The sequence below is a fragment of the Cetorhinus maximus genome, chromosome 3 (assembly GCF_964194155.1).
Source record: "Cetorhinus maximus chromosome 3, sCetMax3.hap1.1, whole genome shotgun sequence".
In the NCBI taxonomy this organism is placed as follows: Eukaryota; Metazoa; Chordata; class Chondrichthyes; order Lamniformes; family Cetorhinidae; genus Cetorhinus; species Cetorhinus maximus.
This window is the reverse complement of record NC_135881.1, coordinates 55,888,643-55,907,570: the sequence shown is the minus strand read 5'-3', so window position 1 is coordinate 55,907,570 and position 18,928 is coordinate 55,888,643. Positions and strand designations below refer to the sequence as shown.

General features: G+C 44.1%; 1 protein-coding gene across 1 annotated transcript in view; it reads left to right on the top strand.

The window, feature by feature from the left end:
- The window catches only part of LOC144672780 (zinc transporter ZIP12-like), a 92,003-nt gene that overhangs the window by 63,179 nt on the left and 9,896 nt on the right, over positions 1 to 18,928 (top strand). Inside the window, exon 11 of the mRNA XM_078534779.1 lies at positions 4,019 to 4,206. Within this exon, the coding sequence (XP_078390905.1) occupies positions 4,019 to 4,206 (188 nt within the window). The remainder of the gene's footprint in view (positions 1 to 4,018; positions 4,207 to 18,928) is intronic.

The following is an 18,928-nucleotide window of genomic DNA, read 5'->3' as shown; positions in this document are numbered from 1 at the left end:
GAGATGCAATTTGGCCCAAGTGGATTGGGAGCAGCTACTTGCAGATAAAACTGTGTCAGAGCAGTGGGAGGCATTCAAGGAGAAAATAATGAGAGTACAGGGCAAATATGTTCCCATAAAGACAAAGGGGGCGACCAAGTCCGGAGAATGCTGGATGCCAAGGGACATAAAGGTTAGGATAAAGAGAAAAAGAGAAGCTTACGGCAGATACCAAGGGCTCAATATGGCAGAGTCCTCAGTGGAGTATAAAAAGTGCAGAGGTGAACTTAAAAAGGAAATTAGGAAAGCTAAGAGAGTGCATGAGAAAGCATAGGTGGGTAGAATAAAGGAAAACCCAAAGGGTTTTTAAAAATATATAAAGAGCAAGAGAATAACTAGGGAAAGAGTAGGACCAATTAGAGACCATAGAGGTAATCTATGTGTGGACCCGGAAGACGTGGGTGCAGTCCTCAATGAATACCTTGCATCGGTCTTCACAATGGAAAAGGATGACGCAGAAATAGACATCAGGGTGGAGGTCTGCGAAATATTAGAGGAAATTAACATAGAGAGAGTGGAGGTACTAGTGGGTTTAGTGGCCTTAAAAGTGGATAAATCCGCAGGCCCGGATGAGATGTATCCCAGGCTGTTGAGGGAGGTAAGGGAAGAGATATCAGGGGCCCTGGTAGTAATTTTCAAGTTCTCTCTGGCCACAGGTGAGGTGCCAGAGGACTGGAGGACTGCTAATGTTGTCCTATTATTAAAAAAGGGAGGAAGGGATAGACCAGGAAATTACAGGCCAGTCAGTCTAACCTCGGTGGTGGGGAAGTTACTAGAAAGAATTCTGAGGGACAGAATATACCTGCACTTGGAGAGACACATATTAGTCAGGGATAGACAGCAAGCATTTATTAAGGGAAGGTCGTGCTTGACAAATTTGATTGAATTTTTTGATGTGGTAACCAGGAGTTTTGATGAGGGTAATGCATTTGATGTGGTCTACATGGACTTTAGCAAAGCTTTTGATAAGGTCTCTCATGGCAGACTGGTCAAGAAAGTAAGAGCTCATGGGTTCCAAGGCAAAGTGTCACGTTGGATCCAAAATTGGCTGAGAGGCAGGAAGCAGAGGGTGATGGTGCAGGGATGTTTCTGTGACTGGGCCTGTTTCCAGTGAGGTTCCACAGAGCTCAGTGCTGGGGCCCTTGCTGTTTGTGGTGTACATAAATGATTTGGACTTAAATGTAAGGGGCATGATCGAGAAGTTTGCGGATGACACGTAAATTGGTAGGATGGTGAATAGTGAGGAGGATAGCCGTAAACTGCAGGAGGATATCAATGGAATGATTAGGTGGGCAGAGCAGTGGCAAATGGAATTCAACCCGGAAAAGTGTGAGGTAATGCACTTGGGGAGGACTAACAAGACAATGGATTACACTATGGATTACACTAGGACCTTGGAAAGTACTGAAGATCAGAGGGACCTTGGTGTGCATAATCATAGATCCCTGAAGGTAGCAGGGCAGGTAGATAAGGTGGTTAAAAAGGCATATGAGATACTTGCCTTTATTAGCTGAGGCATAGAATACAAGAGCAGGGAGGTTATGCTGGAACTTTATAAAACGCTGGTTAGGCCACAACTGGATTATTGTGTGCAGTTCTGGTCACCACATTATTGCGCTGGAGAGGGTGCAGAGGAGATTTACCTGGATGCTGCCTCGGCTGGAGGGTCTGAGCTATGAGGAAAGATTGGACAGGCTGGGGTTGTTTTCCTTGAAGCAGCGAAGGTTGAGAGGGGACCTGTTAGAGGTGTATAAGATGATGAGGGGAATAGACAGGGTGCATAGGAAGGCAGTTTCCCATTAGCAGAGGAGTCAAAAACCAAGGGGCATAGATTTAATGTAAGAAGTAGAAGGGGGTTGAGGAAAAATCTTTTCACCCAGAGGGTGGTGGGAGTCTGGGACTCACTGCCTGAAAGGGTGGTTGAGTCAGAAACTCTCGTAACATTTAAGAAGTATTTCGATATTCACTTGCGTTGCCATAGCCTCCAGGGCTATGGGTCAAGTGCTGGAAAATGGGATTAGTGTAGCCACATCTTTGTTGACCAGTGCGGTCAATTTGGGCCAAATGGCCTCCTTCTGTGCTGTAGACGTCTATGAGAATAAATTATTTGCCATTTTCTCCTTAATACAAGGGACTCAAAAATGACCATGAATCAACCTACTTTTTCTTACATCATGCTTCCTCCAGTTTTCAAAATATCTCTCCCCTGATGGTAAAATTTTTCCTTGCAAGTACCAGAAGTGGGATGATAACATATTGACATTATGTTTTACACTAGGCTTAAAGTAAATGGGGAAAAACGCAGATATGGTGCAAAATGGGTTTCTGAATCACCATCAGACCATTTCGTGCTATTGATGTTGATCACTTTCACCACCCATCCCCTCCACCCCCTTTCTCCGGTTCCAGTGATTTTCCTACGTGCAATCTGAGGGCCAACATCACAAGAGGTGGTTGACTGCTCCTGTGGTGCAAAACGGGTCATGCTGCCCCTCTGCTTATGGCAAGCTGACCATAGGAGTGAGCTACTGCTGATTCATTTCTGAAATTTCTGGCTAAGCAGCCAGGTATCACCTCGGATCTGAGGGTGAAGGATGGGTGCCTGTCACTCGCTCGTGTCTTGAGAAATGGACAGTCACCTCTGGCCATTTCTCCTCTTGGGCTCTTGATCTGTGCCTTTAGTAATTGGCTGCCTTACTGGTCTATTGGCAGCTATTAGTTCAGGAACATGCTGAAAGAAAGAAACTTGCATCTTGGTCCCCAATGTGTGATATCCAATATAAAAGATGCTTCTTAATTTGTCTCCTCCTGCCACCAGAGCTGGTAGCTTTGCTTCCATGGCAGAAGTGACACCAACTGGTCCCAGGCTGCTTCTGAATTGTGGAGCTCCAGAGTCACAGCTGTTAGTTGCCACACATCCTACAAGATTTACCTTATGTATGTGTCACATTGCTTGTTCACCCTTTTCCCCTGGCGACTCTGCGAAGCCCTCATTAATTATTTGCTGCTCAGCTTTTGTTGCACAATCAGCTATGGCTGGCTTTTTTCTAATCTCCAAGCATTTCGCCACACAAGTTGACTGCCATATTACAGATAGCAAGCCTTGGACTGAACCAGTGCCAGGGAGCAAAATGCAGCCCTGGCTCTCTGAGCAACAGTAAGCAATGGCCTATTGATTGAGGAAACTTGACGATCTCCCTTTAGATGGAACAAAGCTCTTCGAGAACTTCTGAAAGCACTGCAGCCTCCTTGAATATAACTCCTGAGAAATATTCGGAAAAGATTTTCTGCACCTATACAACCTGGTGCCTGGGTATTTCCCACAGTACTGCATTATAAGCCTGGCCTCTCTGAACTTAATGTTCTTGGTCCTCTAACATATGTATCATAAAAGGGAAATCCCCACAAGGGAACTCATATTGCAGCATAACAGTATATTTTAAGGAAATGCCCCACTTAAAAACTATCTTGAGGGTGACTTCCAAATGAAGTTAGGAGCCTCCAAAATGAAGAACAGGAAATAAAGTTCACAAAAGAGGAATCCAAATAAAGTTATTATTCTCTATTTAACAGCAGGATGAAGCACAGCAATTCATCTTTACGATTCCAGCATCAGCTTTCCACAATTGATGGTTCAATGTTAAAATTAGATCAGTTGATCCTGAAGTGAAAGTGACAAAATCTGGGACCTAGGACATCACCTTGACTTAAGACCCATCCTTTGCATATCTAGAGTTTAGCTAGGGTGCACATCCCGCACCTTCCCTCATTGTCTGTGTAAATCTGGCATATCCTCTCTAAGACTCACATTCCAACTTTCCCTGCCTCACTACCACCACCACCCCGTCCCCGCCACCCTAAATAGATTTGGTGGGTTTATGTCTCACCAAACATCAGAATTTCTTGGCCAGGGTTCTGTACGTTAAATGCACAACATTGCCTGCATTTTTCAATAATAACTCGTTTTATTTTTATACAGGGGACTTCGCTGTACTTCTGAACTCTGGTTTATCCATAAAGCTTGCCATGCTGATGAATTTATTTAGTGCACTAACAGCTTTCATTGGGCTCTACATTGGTCTCTCTCTGTCAGCTGATCTCAATGTTCAACAGTGGATTTTCACGGTGACAGCAGGGATGTTCCTCTACCTTTCGTTGGTAGAAATGGTGAGTTGAAGATGTTTAATATCTATTACCAATTTTATTGAAACTTCCAGAATTGCGTAGTATTTCAGCACCCTATACAGTAAATTGTACTTTTATGGTGAAAATAAAGCTCCAAGACATGTCAAAGTTATGGAAAGAGAGAATAGTTCTGGGGACCTAAAGCTTGCTTGCGGAGGTGAGTTTTGAGGAAAGAAATGTTGAGAGACACGAGGGATTTCAGAGAGTTGAGCTTAGGTGTTTCCGCTGTTTCTTCTGCCATTGCTCTCATGTCAAAGTATGCAAGAGTTGGGATGGAGTCAATCTTTCTAGGCACACAAGTTGATGTTCAATGACATTACTATCACTGAATCCCCCATTATCAACATCCTGGGGGTTTACCATTAACCAGAAACTGAACTTGACTAGTTGTATAAATACTGTGGCTACAACAGCAGATCAGAGGCTAGGAATTGTGCGGTGACTAACTCATCTCATGACTCCCCAATGCCTGTCCACCATCTACAAGGCACAGGTCAGGTGTGTGATGGAATACGCCTCACTTGCCTGGATGAGTGTAGCTCCCACAACACTGAAGAAGCTGGACACCGTCCAGGACAAAGCAGCCCGCTTGACTGGCACCACATCCACAAACAGTCACTCCCTCCACCACCGATGCACAGTAGCAGCAGTGTGTACCATCTACAAGATGCACTGCTGGAATTCACCAAGGCGCCTTCGACAGCACCTTCCAAACCCACGATCACTTCCACCTAGGGGGACAAGGGTAGCAGATAGATGGGAACACCACCATCTGGAAGTTCCCCTCCAAGTCACTCATTATCTTGACTTGGAAATATATTGCTGTTCCTTCACTGTCGCTGGGTCAAAATCCTGGAACTCCCTTCCTAACAGCACTGTGGGTGTACCTACACCACATGGACTGCAGCTGTTCAAGAAGGCAGCTCACCACCACCTTCTCAAGAGCAAGTAGGGATGGGCAATAAATACTGGCCCAGTCAGTGAAGCTCACATCTTGTGAATGAATAAAAAAAAGGTACACAAGCAGAAGAGCGAGCTGGAGACCTCCTTCTTAAGAGATTAAACTTGAAATATTGGGTGTTAAAGTTAAGGTGTCGAGGTGAAAATTTGGGGAGTGAGGATAAATGGGGAAAAACTAGCAAGCAAGTCACATACAGCAAGAAGAGCTCAAGGGAGTTTGCATTATTCAAGAGTATTCCTACTTTGGAACTTAACCAAGATAATTCTCCGTATACATTGGGTGATTCACCATTACTGTGACAGGATTCTGTGGTTTCATCATAAGCTGCTGTTCGTAAACACAGACACAGGCTATTCACCCTCCCACAAAACTAATTTTAATTACTGGTTTTGAAAGACATTTTGTGGTTTATAAAACTAAAAGGGGCTAAAAGCGATATTTCCTGAAAATGGGTGCGGAGATTACAATATACAATTAACCTCCGCCTGTTGACTGCAATGCAGGCAGCACATCAGCTTTGTGCTGTTTGCTCAGTTGAATTATCTCTGCATCCAGCCATCACTAACCATGCTGTTCATTGGCTGGATGCATCAGCAGGGGGCAATATTGTGAGCAGCTAGCACCATTTCTAGCTAGTCTGCACTGCTTAAAGCTCATCTGCACCTTTTAAAATGCAGCTGCATTGTGGCTGGACAGGTGCTGGGAGTTATGTTAGAAGAGAACCTGACCTGGGAAGAGTGAGGAATGGTACAAAAGGGAGAGAGTGGCCTCAAAAGATTTTGGATGCTGTACTGGTGGATTTTTTTTGAGGAGGTGGATACAAGGAGAGGTGTCCACAGGGGTGAAGGAGGCCTTCCAGATACACATTGAGAAGGCAGGGGGAGCAAATAACCATAGAGGTCAATGCCAGGAATCAAACCCCAAGGACTTGGATGCAGTGCCGCAAGAAGATCAATGACCTCACACGAGTGGCCAAGGTCAGTGAATGCATCTTTGAATGTCAAATTCTGCCAGTTGCACCAGTTGGCTCAACCACTGCTTAGATCAGCACACCCTCATCGCTCACTACCAACAATTGTTATCAATCAAGCCTCATCATGTTGTCATCAAGGCTGTAGATACCATTGCCCTAACTGACCTGCAGGGTATCATAACAACCCAGTGATCTCTCTCCTAACAGGGTACGAAGATTGCTGAGCCACCACCCAGGAGGAGTGGCAATGGTTCCATATGGCTTCTCTCAGGAAGACTATTTTCATTCTCCCAGCACTTGCACTCCAATAGTGCTCTTGTGCTTGCTGTTACCTGACAGCCAGTCAGCCCAGACTGCTGCCACCTGTACATCTGGTGGCAAGAACAGTACCCTATGATAGTGACAACAGATAACCATGAGTTTGACACCTGTTCTGCTGAATACCAGAGTAGCCCAGGCAGTGGAAGCCTTATTACAGCATGCCAATGGCATGACAAGTACATTTGGTGTGACAGCATGGCTTTCATTGCATTCATGCTACCCATATCTGTGTGGGTTGCACACTGGACTCATCAGCCATGTCATCACAGGATAATCCTTGTCATTGAGTCGCCACCCTTTTGATTTCCATGGTGGCTCAGATGGTGCTGGCACAGCAGACTGGTGCAGAATGAAGATATCATGGCTTCTGCCAGGATGCCAGGCATTGACCTGCACCTATAAATGCATACAAGATGGATATCGAAGGAGTGGGATCCTTTTCTGTACATGTAGAGTACAGGGTTGACATTCAGCACTTGCAAAGCAAGGGAAGGAATTGTTCACTCGAATCATTCCTGCAATGAATGGCTTATCTTATGAAGAACGGTTGAACAGGTTGGGCCTATACCCATTGGAGTTTTGAAGAATGAGAGGTGGTCTTATTGAAACATACAAGATCCTGAGGGGATTGGATAGGTAGATACCAGGAGGATTGTTTTACTTGTGGGGGAAACTCAAACCGGGGGACACAGTTTAAGAATAAGAAGTCTATAATTTAAGACAGAGATGAGGAGAAATCCTTTCTCTCAAAGGGTCATTAGTATTTGGAATTCTCTTCCCCAGAAAGCAGTGGAGGCAGGCCATTGAATTTATTCAAGGCAGAGTTACAGATTTTGGATAGACAAGGGAGTCTAGTGTTTTGGGGGGGCAGATGGCAAAGTGGAGTTGAGGTCTCAACCAGATCAGCCATGCTCTTATTGAATGGTGGAGCAGACTTGAAGGGCTGAATGGTCTAATCTTGCTTCTATGTTCCTATGTGAACTTAATTAATGAGATGCGGGTCCTGCTGGCGGACCCGGAATTTGGTGGAATTCCCGAGTGGACTGAAGGGGGCCAGCTCTAAGCTGTCACACAGCGGCCGGCCAATGAGGGGAAATGATGTGCAGGGTCTGTCCAATGACGTTGCGGGGGTAGGCCCTTTTGTTGCTCCTGCTTCACCAATAATGGTGCTTCTGATGCCTGCAGACGCATCTTTTGGAGCTACTCCTTCTCCGCTAATATGTTCAAGAATGAATGTGTGATTTCCATTGGTGTCTTTCACTGGCTGCTGGCCCTGGCTTTAGTGTGCCAATTGCCCCTCAGTCTGTAACTCTCCAAACACCTTCTTCCCTCCTGTGGGAGACAGCTGTAAAATACTGACCTTCCATCTCGGAGACCAGTCTCATTTCAACAGTGTCAGCTTTCACTGATCTTGTGGCCCATGATCCCCGCTTGCCACTTGCCTCATCCCAAATGGTATGTTTAATTGTGTTCAGCAGCAAAAAAGTGTCTCTTAACTGCCTCCTTAACAATCTTCATTGGCTTCCTGCCAGGTTCATGCAAGCCACTGCGCTGCTTTCCCACCAGCCGTCAGTTCCTGCCATTGGGAATCCGACTTGCCCACTCCTGCACGATTCTATGGTCTCTTTGAATCTCGTTCAGCAGGTTACATAAATTCCACCCAATGTGAGTGCAGCCCATGGTATCCTGCACTATATGGAATCCTACAGTTTGAGCGAAATTGCATGCGCACTCCTCCAGCTTGTCACTTGCAAAAGAGAATAAAATGTAATTATCTCTCATTGAATAGAGAGCCTTAGTGACCTCCCTTAGACAGCAATGCACAGCAAACTGCTCAATATTCCAAATATCTCCCGCTCCAGCCCCGAGGGAGCCAGACACATAAAGGTTCATCACTACAGCCATCTTCACAACTACTGGCAAAGTGGTCCTTGCCCTGTTCTGAGGTTACGGTTTTGGCTGCAGCAGGTGGTAGATTTCAGTGGTGACATCCTTCAACACCTCACACATCGTTCCTCGTTGAGGTTCACCTAAGAGAATTGCTTCCTGAACACGTGTGGATATTGCAACCTTCCAAGAGGCATTCTCCCCATTCTGACTCCTCCCACTTCCAGTAGCTTGACCTGTTCTCTGTGACCTCTGTTCATGTTCCAAGCCATTCTGTGTTCCAAAGGAAATGGTTACTAGGGCAACCATGTCAGAGAGCAACTGAAGACTTGAAGTCAGCAAGAAATCCCTCAGCATCTGTCATAGCACTCACTGTAGACTTTTGCAACTTGAAACAACTGTAGAAAGTACCAAAACAGCTATAGAATCAGAGCTACAGCCAGGGGAAATCAACCAGGAACTAACCTGTAAGTTGATGATTTCTTAAATAGTGATAGAGGATGGGGGTTGGGTCCTTTCTACTACTGAATGCATATTCAGCTGTGTAGGGAGAAAGTTGGTTGGAGCGTTGAGCTCAAAAATGGTGATGCTGGCTTCAAATCAGCATTGCACGCTGATGAAATGGTTTGCCTGGTCTGCAGACATTAACTGTGTACATGATAACGCCTACATCAGCATGGCTTCTGGCACGAGTTCATCTACATATATATGTGCAAGATGCAGATGGCATTTTGAAACCCTTAAGATACTTGTAGAGCCCATAAAATGGATGCCAATGAGTCAAACTTCTCAACTGCAATCTTTTACCTTCAGCAGTTTCCTTGAAGTGATAAAAAAATTGCTTTTGATCAAGCTAAAAATGGAATTAGAACATGTAATAAATCCAGATGCAAATTGTCAGATTTTGAGACTCATTAAACTAAAAGCTAGTTTAAATGGGATATGTGACTTCCAGAAAATGAAACAAGGCCTGTTTTATTATTTTATATCACCAAGTTTAATCAAGCAAAAAATCCTTCTATAAAAGTGTTGCACAATAAGTCTTTGTAGTACAGTTACATTGCTAGGCAATTGATCTAAAAGACCTAAATCCAATTTCCAACTTAAAGTATTTCAGTTGATGCGCTTATTATGTTCACAAGCAATTATTTGTATGTTTAGCCTTACAAATATTGGTATAGTATTTCAGTAACAGAAATTTTGACAAGAATAAGTAATATTTCCATACATTTCAAATTCATAAACAATCTATTAAGTTTAATGGAATGGTCCTGGCCAATTAAGTCAATCTGATGATTTGTTACAAAGGCATTTTTCAATTAACTATTTGCAAAATTACCATGATGAAGACAATTCACCAAATAAAAATGAGAACATTTTTAAACGTGAATTTTCCTAAATACAGTATTGTAGGTCACAGCTTGCTGATAACATACATAAGATTCCACTGAATGATAAAGTGGAGGTTGCAATTTTCCCACTTTAGCTTCTCATCTTAGTAGCACTATCAAAGCAAAATACCAGATGGAAGTTTGGGTCTGCAATTTCAGGTTGTTATTATGTGGACCATAGTAATCACTTACAGCATGGCGTATTTGTTACATTTAAATTTTAGTCTTCTATTAATGTCACTATGATCACATGATATGTCCATACCAATGATATATGATGTATATAGCTGACTTTACATCCCATTCAGCCCTATATGCTCTGGTGGCGATTACATTACATCAGCAACTATACTTCAAAAGCATTCCATTGGCTGTAAAGTGCTTTGAAATACCCTGAGGTTGTGAAATGCAAGTATAAATGCAAGTCTTTCCTTTGGAGGAGTACTTTGTTAATATAATGGACCCAATTTTCAAATAACACAAATGTGGAGCTGTGGAGCTGCGTAGTGGAAGCACTAATGCCCAGAGTGGAGGGAGCAGATTGTAGCTTATTTCTGCATAAAGTGTCCAGTTCCATGTTGATTAGGCTGCAGGGAAAAGCCTGCGGCATTCTTGTTGTTGCGAGGGGGGTTTGGCGTGGTTGCAGAATTGCACACACGTAGCCCTTAAAGGGCTGCAGCAGCTAACCGTAAAAGAGAAATTACATTTACAAAGTGGAGGCCCAGGTATCTCATTTGGTGGACAATAGGACTCTTAATCCCGAGGACAGCATTTTGAATCCTACATGAGGTAATGAATCATTCATTATCTAAAAACGAAGAATGTGCAAGACCACAGGGAGAAGGCAAAGGGGAGTGTTAATAGGCAAATTGAGCCTACAGCGAGCCAGCAGCAGCAGGACAGGCTGAATAGCCTCCTTCCATGCTGAAACCATTCTATGAGCAGAATCTTCTGCCTGTCGGGCAGGCTGGTCAGGAGTGGGCACAGGCCAGGGCGGAGCCGATCGCCATCCGTGATCGGCTGTGCGCCACCATTTGACATGGGCGGGCAAATTAAGGCCCGCCCAGCGTGATGCGTGCCTGGTCGTTACCTGTGCGGGCGGGGAGAGGAGGGAGAGTTGGGGCCTGCGCTCTTCTGCTCATGCGCGCGAAAAAGCGCAGAAATCTCCCTGAGGCACGGAGCTGCCTCAAGGAGATTAAGTTCAGTTTTAAAGTTGGAAAAAATAAGAAATAAAATTATTCAGACGTGCTCCCTCATGTGACAGTGTTATATGAGCTGGAACATGTTTATGAATTTTCAAAATTTTTCTTATTTAATAAAACCTTCATGAAACCTCAACCTGCCCGTGGATGAGGTTTCATGCAAAACGTGAAGGCCGCTTGGGCTCTTCGCCTGCCCCCCAACCTTAAGGTTGGATGGGAAGCCCTGTCAATTGCCTACATTGTTTTATTAATGGCCTTAACAGGCCTTTGACAGTGCGGCGGGCGCGCAGCCGACTCCGGCGTGCGCCTGCCGAACGATTGATCAGAATGACCCCCGGTGACTTCGGGACGCACACCTGACGTCACCGCGCGTCATTTTACGCATCGGTGTGTGGGACCCGCCCGCACATGCCAAACAGAAGATTCTGCCCTATGATTCTGTGATTCTAGAGATTACAGGACTCCTCTGATATGTCCAAATGCAGATCCCAGCATAATGATAGGCAAGGCCAGAATGCCTTAGTGTCATGACCCTATTAGGCTGATTGCAAAATCTTCTTCTTTACTTCCATTATGCTGCATTTTAAGAACCTTCAAGGATATGTACACTCTTGCATCTTTATATGATGTCTTATCAAAGCAAACTGACCAGAAAAATGATGAAGGAAAGTACTGAGGGGCAAAAAAACACCCCTCAAAATTCAAAAATAGAGGCTTTCCCAACACAACAAATTAAGTCATACAAACAAAAAACATTTTTTAAAAATAAACAAATAGAAATGAGTATTGTATTTCTAACTGTACTATATCTAATGTTTTTGTTTTTCCATATAAACCTCAGTTGCAATGTTTTTTTTAATTCAATTTAAGGATCAGCAGCACTGGCAAAGCCACTATTTATTGCCTATTCCTAGTTTCCCTCAAGGAGGTGGTGGTTGTGAGTCTTCATGAACTGTGGTGAAAGTTTATAAACAGTACTATTAAGTAAGGAGTTCCAGGACGTTGACTCAGTGACAATTAAGTAATGGTGATATATGTCCAAGTCAGTATAGTGTGTAACTTGGACAGGAACTTGGAGCTAGTGGTACAGCGTGTCCTGGATCACAGGTTTACAGCTGGGATGTTGTTGGGTCCTATAGTCTTTGCTGAGTCTAGTGCACGCAGCCATCCCTTGATGTCACATGAAGTTAATCAAATTGGCTGAAGACTGGCATTTGTAATGGTGGGGGCAATAGGAAGAGACCAGCAAAGATCATCCCCTGGGCACTTTTGTCTATAGATAGTGGCAAATGCTTCAGCCTTGTCTTTTGAACATAATGCGCTGAGCTCCACCATCATTGAGGGTGGGGATATTTATGGAGCCTTTTCCTTAAATTAGTTGCTTAAGTGTCAACATCCATTCACAACTGGATGTCCAGAGAGGCCGACCTTTTCTCAGGTCTGTTGGCTGTGGGATCATTTGGCTCTGTCGACAGCGTGCATGTTATCGTGTGTTGTAGTTTCACCAGGTTGGCACGTATCTTTCATGAAATATTTTCTGAATCTGCTCATTTATCTATTCTTGATGGAGATCACGGAACAATTTGTTTCAGTTTAGCTTGTAGACTCATGCACAAAAGACTGCAGGCTGTCTGGGCTTTGGCAATGTTATCTGCACTGAGGAATAATGAAGCGGGCAGTATAAAAGCATTGTTGATTTGCAAATTGTATCCAGGATAGCAAATAGCAGAGTGATGGAAGAGCTCAGAAATCACACCATGTTTTTGATAGAATGAACATACTGTTCATACATATAAAAACATATTTTAATTTAAAATACCTTGACCTTAAATTTTAAAATGATCATTGTACTCCTTAGTTTACTATTTATGCAGGTGAATAAGTTTATATTCAGAGGTAAATAGATGTGTTGATCACAGCATGGATAGTCTTTCTTTAAATATTGTAGACATATTGTAGTGTGTGGCATCAGGGATCCCTAGCAAAACTGGAGCCAATGGGAATCAGGGGGCAAACTCTCCACTGGTTGGAGTCATACCCAGCACAAAGGAAGATGGTTGTGGTTGTTGGAGGCCAACCATCCCAGCTCCAGGACTTCACCACAGGAATTCCTCAGGGTAGTGTCCTCAGCCCAACCATCTTCAGCTGCTTCATCATAACTGCTTCATCTGACCTTCCTTCCATCATATGGTCAGAACTGCTGATTGCATGATATTCAGCACGATTTACAACTCCTCAGATACTGAAGTAGTCCATGTCCAAATGCAGAAAGATCTGGACAATATCCGGGCTTGGGCTGACAAGTGGCAAGTAATATTCACGCCACACAAGTGTCAGGCAATGACCATCTCCAACAAGAGAGAATCGAACCATTACCCCTTGATGTTCAATGGCATTGCCATCACTGAATCCCCCATTATCACATCCTGGGGGTTACCATTGACCAGAAACTGAACTGGACTAGCCATATAAATACTGTGGCCACAAGAGCAGGTCAGTCGCTAGGAATCGTGTGGCGAGTAACTCACCTCCTGACTCCCCAAAGCCTGTCCACCATCTACAAGGCACAAAGTCAAAAGTGTTGATGGAATACTCCCCACTTGCCTGGATGAGTGCAGTTCCCACAACACTCAAGAAGCTTGACATCGTCCAGGACAAAGCAGCCCGCTTGATTGGCACCACATCCACAAACATTCACTCCCTCCACCACTGACGCACAGTAGTAGCAGCGTGTACCATCTACAAGATGCACTGCAGGAATTCACCAAGGCTCCTTCGACAGCACCTTCCAAACCCATGACCACTACCATCTAGAAGGACAAGGGCAGAAGATAGATGGGAGCACCACCAACTGGAAGTTCCGCTCCAAGTCACTCACCATCCTGACTTATATCGCCGTTCCTTGACTATCGCAAAATCCTGGAACTCCCTTCCTAACAGCATTGTGGGTGCACCTACACCACATGGATTGCAGAGGTTCAAGAAGACAGCTCACCACCATCTTCTCAAGGGCAACCAGGGATGGGCAATAAAATGCTTACCCAGCCAGTGAAATCCACATCCCATGAATGAATTTTTAAAAATGATTTTTTTTCTATTTATTACAGCAGTGCCTTATAAAATTTAGCACTGGTTCATAATTCCCATCTCCTTCTTTTGAATCTGGCCACTTCTTATTGTCCTATGTTATGAATCTAACTTCTGGAGCTGAATTTAGACGCAGAGACAAAGTGCAGAGACAAGTTTTTTAATTTTTTTAAATGCTAAAATGTTGGCCATGATCCTGGAGGGACAACTTCTCCAGGGGACGGCCAGCGGCTACAGCTGTGGCATAGCAGCCATTATGGGTGTGGCACGGCTCCCTCCCTTGATCCATCGTGAACCCTTTTACACCCTCATCGTGCACCCACAATGTTGGTGGTCCAGGCCAATGTGGGCTGCTCACATTGCTGACTGGAAATCCCAGTTGGCATGGGAACTGGGTCTTCATTGGCCCCTTAATTAAATATAATTAGCTTTAATAGACTGCTCACTGCTTCCTGGCGGGAAGCCGATCTGGCCCTCATTCAAAATGGTTCAGGGTCGGCATTATTGCTGGGAACTAATATTCAAGCCAGTGCGGCAAATTCTGCACGCACCCAACTCAGATTCTGACCCCAAAATCCAGTTCCTAGAAACTGGAATTTATGCTAAGGAGAAACTAAAGTCCGAGAGCCATTATTTAATACAGAAGGTACTCTTCCTGTATCTAATGTTCCCATCTTAATGAGTCTTCAGATATCCATCTAGAAGATGATAATCACTAGCATTGATTCTCACTTGGGAAAAATCAGCATTAATAGGGCAATAAAAGTCTTCAAATTGGCCTGATAGCCAACATTGAAACATTACATAGAAACATAGAAACTAGGAGCAGGAGTAGGCCATTTGGCTCTTCGAGCCTACTCCGCCATTCATCATGATCATGGCTGATCATCCAACTCAAAAGCCTGCTCCCGCTTTCTCTCCATATCCTTTGATCCCTTTTTCCCCTTTTGCCCCTTCTAGCCCCTTCTTGAAAACATACAATGTTTTGGCCTCAACTACTTTCTGTGGTAGCGAATTCCACAGGCTCACCACCCTCTAGGTGAAGAAATTTCTCCTCATCTCAGTCCTAAATGGTCTACCCCGTATACTCAGACTGTGACCCCTGGTTCTGGACTCCCCCACCATTGGGAACATCCTTCCTGCATCTACCCTTCTAGTCCTGTTAGAATTTCATAGGTTTCTATGAGATCCCCCCTCGTTCTTCTGAACTCCAGCGAATATAATCCTAACCGACTCAATCTTTCCTCATATGTCAGTCCCACCATCCCAGTCTGGTAAACCTTCGCTGCACTCCCTCTTTAGCAAGAACATCCTTCCTCAGATAAGGAGACCAAAACTGCACACAATATTCCAAGTGTGGTCTTACCAAGGCCCTGTATAATTGCAGCAAGACATCCCTGCTCCTGTACTCGAATCCTCTCGTTATGAAGGCCAACATACCATTTGCCTTATTTACCGCCTGCTGCACCTGCATGCTTACCTTCAGTGACTGGTGTATGAGGACACCCAGGTCTCGTTGCACATTCCCCTCTCTCAATTTATAGCCATTCAGATAATAACCTGCCTTCCTGTTTTTGCCGCCAAAGTGGATAACCTCACATTTATCCACATTATACTGCATCTGTCATGCATTTGCCCACTCACTCAGCTTGTGCAAATTACACTGAAGCATCTCTGCATCCTCCTCACAGCTCACCCTCCCACCCAGCTTTGTATCATCTGCAAATTTGGGGATATTACATTTTGTTCCCTCCTCTAAATCATTAATATATATTGCGAATAGCTGGGGTCCCAGCACTGATCCCTGCGGTACCCCACTAGTCACTGCCTGCCATTCGGAAAAAGACCCATTTATTCCTACTCTTTGTTTCCTGTCTGCCAACCAGTTTTCTATCCATCTCAATACACTACCCCCAATCCCATGCGCTTTAATTTTACACACTAATCTCTTTTGTGGGACTTTGTCGAAAGCCTTCTGAAAGTCCAAATAAACCACATCCACTGGCTCCCCCTCATCAGCTCTACTAGTTACATCCTCGAAAATTTCCAGTAGATTTGTAAAGCATGATTTGCCTTTCGTAAATCCATGCTGACTCTGTCCGATTCTGCTGCTGTTTTCCAAGTGCTCGGCTATTAAATCTTTTACAATGGACTCTAGAATTTTCCCCGCTACCGATGCCAGACTGACTGGTCTATAATTCCCTGTTTTCTCTCTACCTCCCTTTTTAAACAGTGGGGTTACATTAGCTACCCTCCAATCTGTACGAACTGTTCCAGAGTCTATAGAATCTCGGAAGATGACCACGAATGCATCCACTATTTCTACCTTAAATACTCTGGGATGTAGATTATCGGGCCCTGGGGATTTATCAGCCTTCAATCCCATCAATTTCCCCAACACCATTTCCCTACTAATACTGATTTCTTTCAGTTCCTTCCTCTCACTAAACCCTGTGTTCCCCAACATTTCTGGTATGTTATTAGTGTCCTCCTCTGTGAAGACAGAACCAAAGTATGTATTTAGTTGGTCAGTCATTTCTTTGTTCCCCATTATAAATTCCCCTGTTTCTGACTGTAAGGGACCTACATTTGTCTTCACCAATCTTTTTCTCTTCTCTGGTTGGCAACCGCCCATTAACTCCAGTGATTGGCTTGTTGTAACTTTATCAGAGGCTTACTTCTGAGTGTCTGCAGTGTCTGCCTGAAACAAGCAACAGCACCCTGTCCCATCCAATTGGGTCCCGTAGGTATGGTTAGGACCACATCTGCAATTGGGGACACATGACCAGAGCTCGTGATTCAAACATTCTGTCTATATGTACGGATGCCTGATCACAAAACAGCCAGAAAAATGTTTAAAATTGATTTTGTTATTTTTTTCTTTAATCATGGGACATGGGCATCACTGACGAGGCCAGCATTTGGTGCCCATCTCTAATTGCCCTTGAACTGAGTGGCTTGCCATTACAGAGGTCACTTAAAAGTGAACTACATTGTTGTTATTCTGGAGTCGCATGCAGACCAGGTAAAGATGGCAGATTTCCTTCCCTAAAGGACGTTAGTGAATAAGAGGGGTTTTTTTGCAACAATGATAGTTTCCTGGCCACCATTACTGAGACTAGCTTTATATCCCAGATTTATTAACTGAATTCAAATTCACCAGCTGCTATGGTGGGATTCAAACCCATGCACCAGAGCATTAGCCTGGGTCTCTGGATTACTAGTCCAGCAGCATTACCACTACGCCATCATCTCTCTTGCTGGAATAATTTTGGTGGAACTTGGAGGGGCATGAGAACCCCTCCTGGTTCCATTAAATACCCCGGGCTAATGCTGCTCTGCCATGCCCACCACGGCATCATGTTTCCCCATGCCAGCCCTCTAAATAACTACCTACTGTCCTCTGCCAGCCTGTTTTAATCAATTCACTTTTTCACACTCTGGCAAGATCTAATTAGGTGCACAGAAAATTTTCTTTGTAAATTTTCAACAGAAAAACCGGCATAGGAGTGGATGTAGATTTTGGAATAACATTCCAATTATGTTGGTACTGTTTAGGTGGTGTTGGAAACGTATGGGCAACAAGCCCAGGATCCTTATTATGCCTCATTAATCACTCTCGAAACCTACTGTGACACCTTCAATGATTCATGCACATATACCCCCAGGCCTCTCTGCTCTTGCACCCACTTTAGAATTGTATGCTTTATTTTATATTACCTCTCTTTATTCTTCCTTTCAAAATGTATTACTTCACACTTCTCTGTGTTAAATTGCATCTGCCGTGTGTCTGCCCATTCCCCAGTCTGCCTATGTCCACTTGAAGTCTTCCACTATCCTCCTCGCATTTGACAATATTTCCAAGTTTTGTGTCAGCTGCAAAATTTGAAATTGTGCTGTGCATCCCCAAGCCTAGGACATTAATAAGTATAAGATAGTGGTTGCATTGGTGATCATTTTCCAAACATCTATAGTTTCTGAAATGGTTCCTGAAGATTGGAAGGTAGCAAATATCACTCCACTATTTAAGAAGGGAGGGAGAGAGAAAATAGGGAACTGCAGACCTGTTAGCCCTACATCAGTAGTAGGGAAAATGCTAGAATCTATTATAAAGGATGTGATAAGTGGATACTTGGATAATCATGAGGTGATCTCATTGAAAGCTATAAAATACTGAAAGGGATAAACAGGGGAGATGCAGGTAAGATGTTTCCCCTGGTTGGGGAGTCTAGAACCAGGGGATACAATTTCAAAATAAGGAGGAAGCCACTTAGGACCAAGATGAGGAGAAATTTCTTCACTCAGAGGGCTGTGAATCTTTGGAACTGTCTACCCCAGAGGGCCGTGGAAGCTCAGTCATTGAGTATGTTTAAGATAGAGATTGATAGATGTCTGATTAACAATAACATAAAGGGTTATGGGGATAGTGTGGGTAAAAGGCATTGAAGTGTTCGATCGGCCATGATCGTATTGAATGGTGGGGTAGGCTAGATGGGTTGAATGGCCTTCTCCTGTTCCTATGTTCCTACGTTTCATCAAGCAAAGCAGTGGTCAGTGGTCCTCGTATCAACCCTTGGGAAACCCCACAGTATAGCTGCCTCCACTCAAAAAACTACTCTCTGTTTACTGTCACTCATCCAACTTTGTATCCATGCTGCCATTGGCCCTCTTATTCCATGGGCTTCAAATTTGCTGTGAAGCCCATTATGTAGCCTTTATCAAATCCATGTACATCAATCCTCTCTGTTACCTCATCAAAAAACTCAATCAAATTTGGTTAAGCACAATTCACCTTTAGGAAGTCCCTGATGTGTTTCTCACTCCTGAACCTGGCTCCAGCACCTGATTGACGCTGTTGTTTGATTCCAGGAGTGGATTGTAT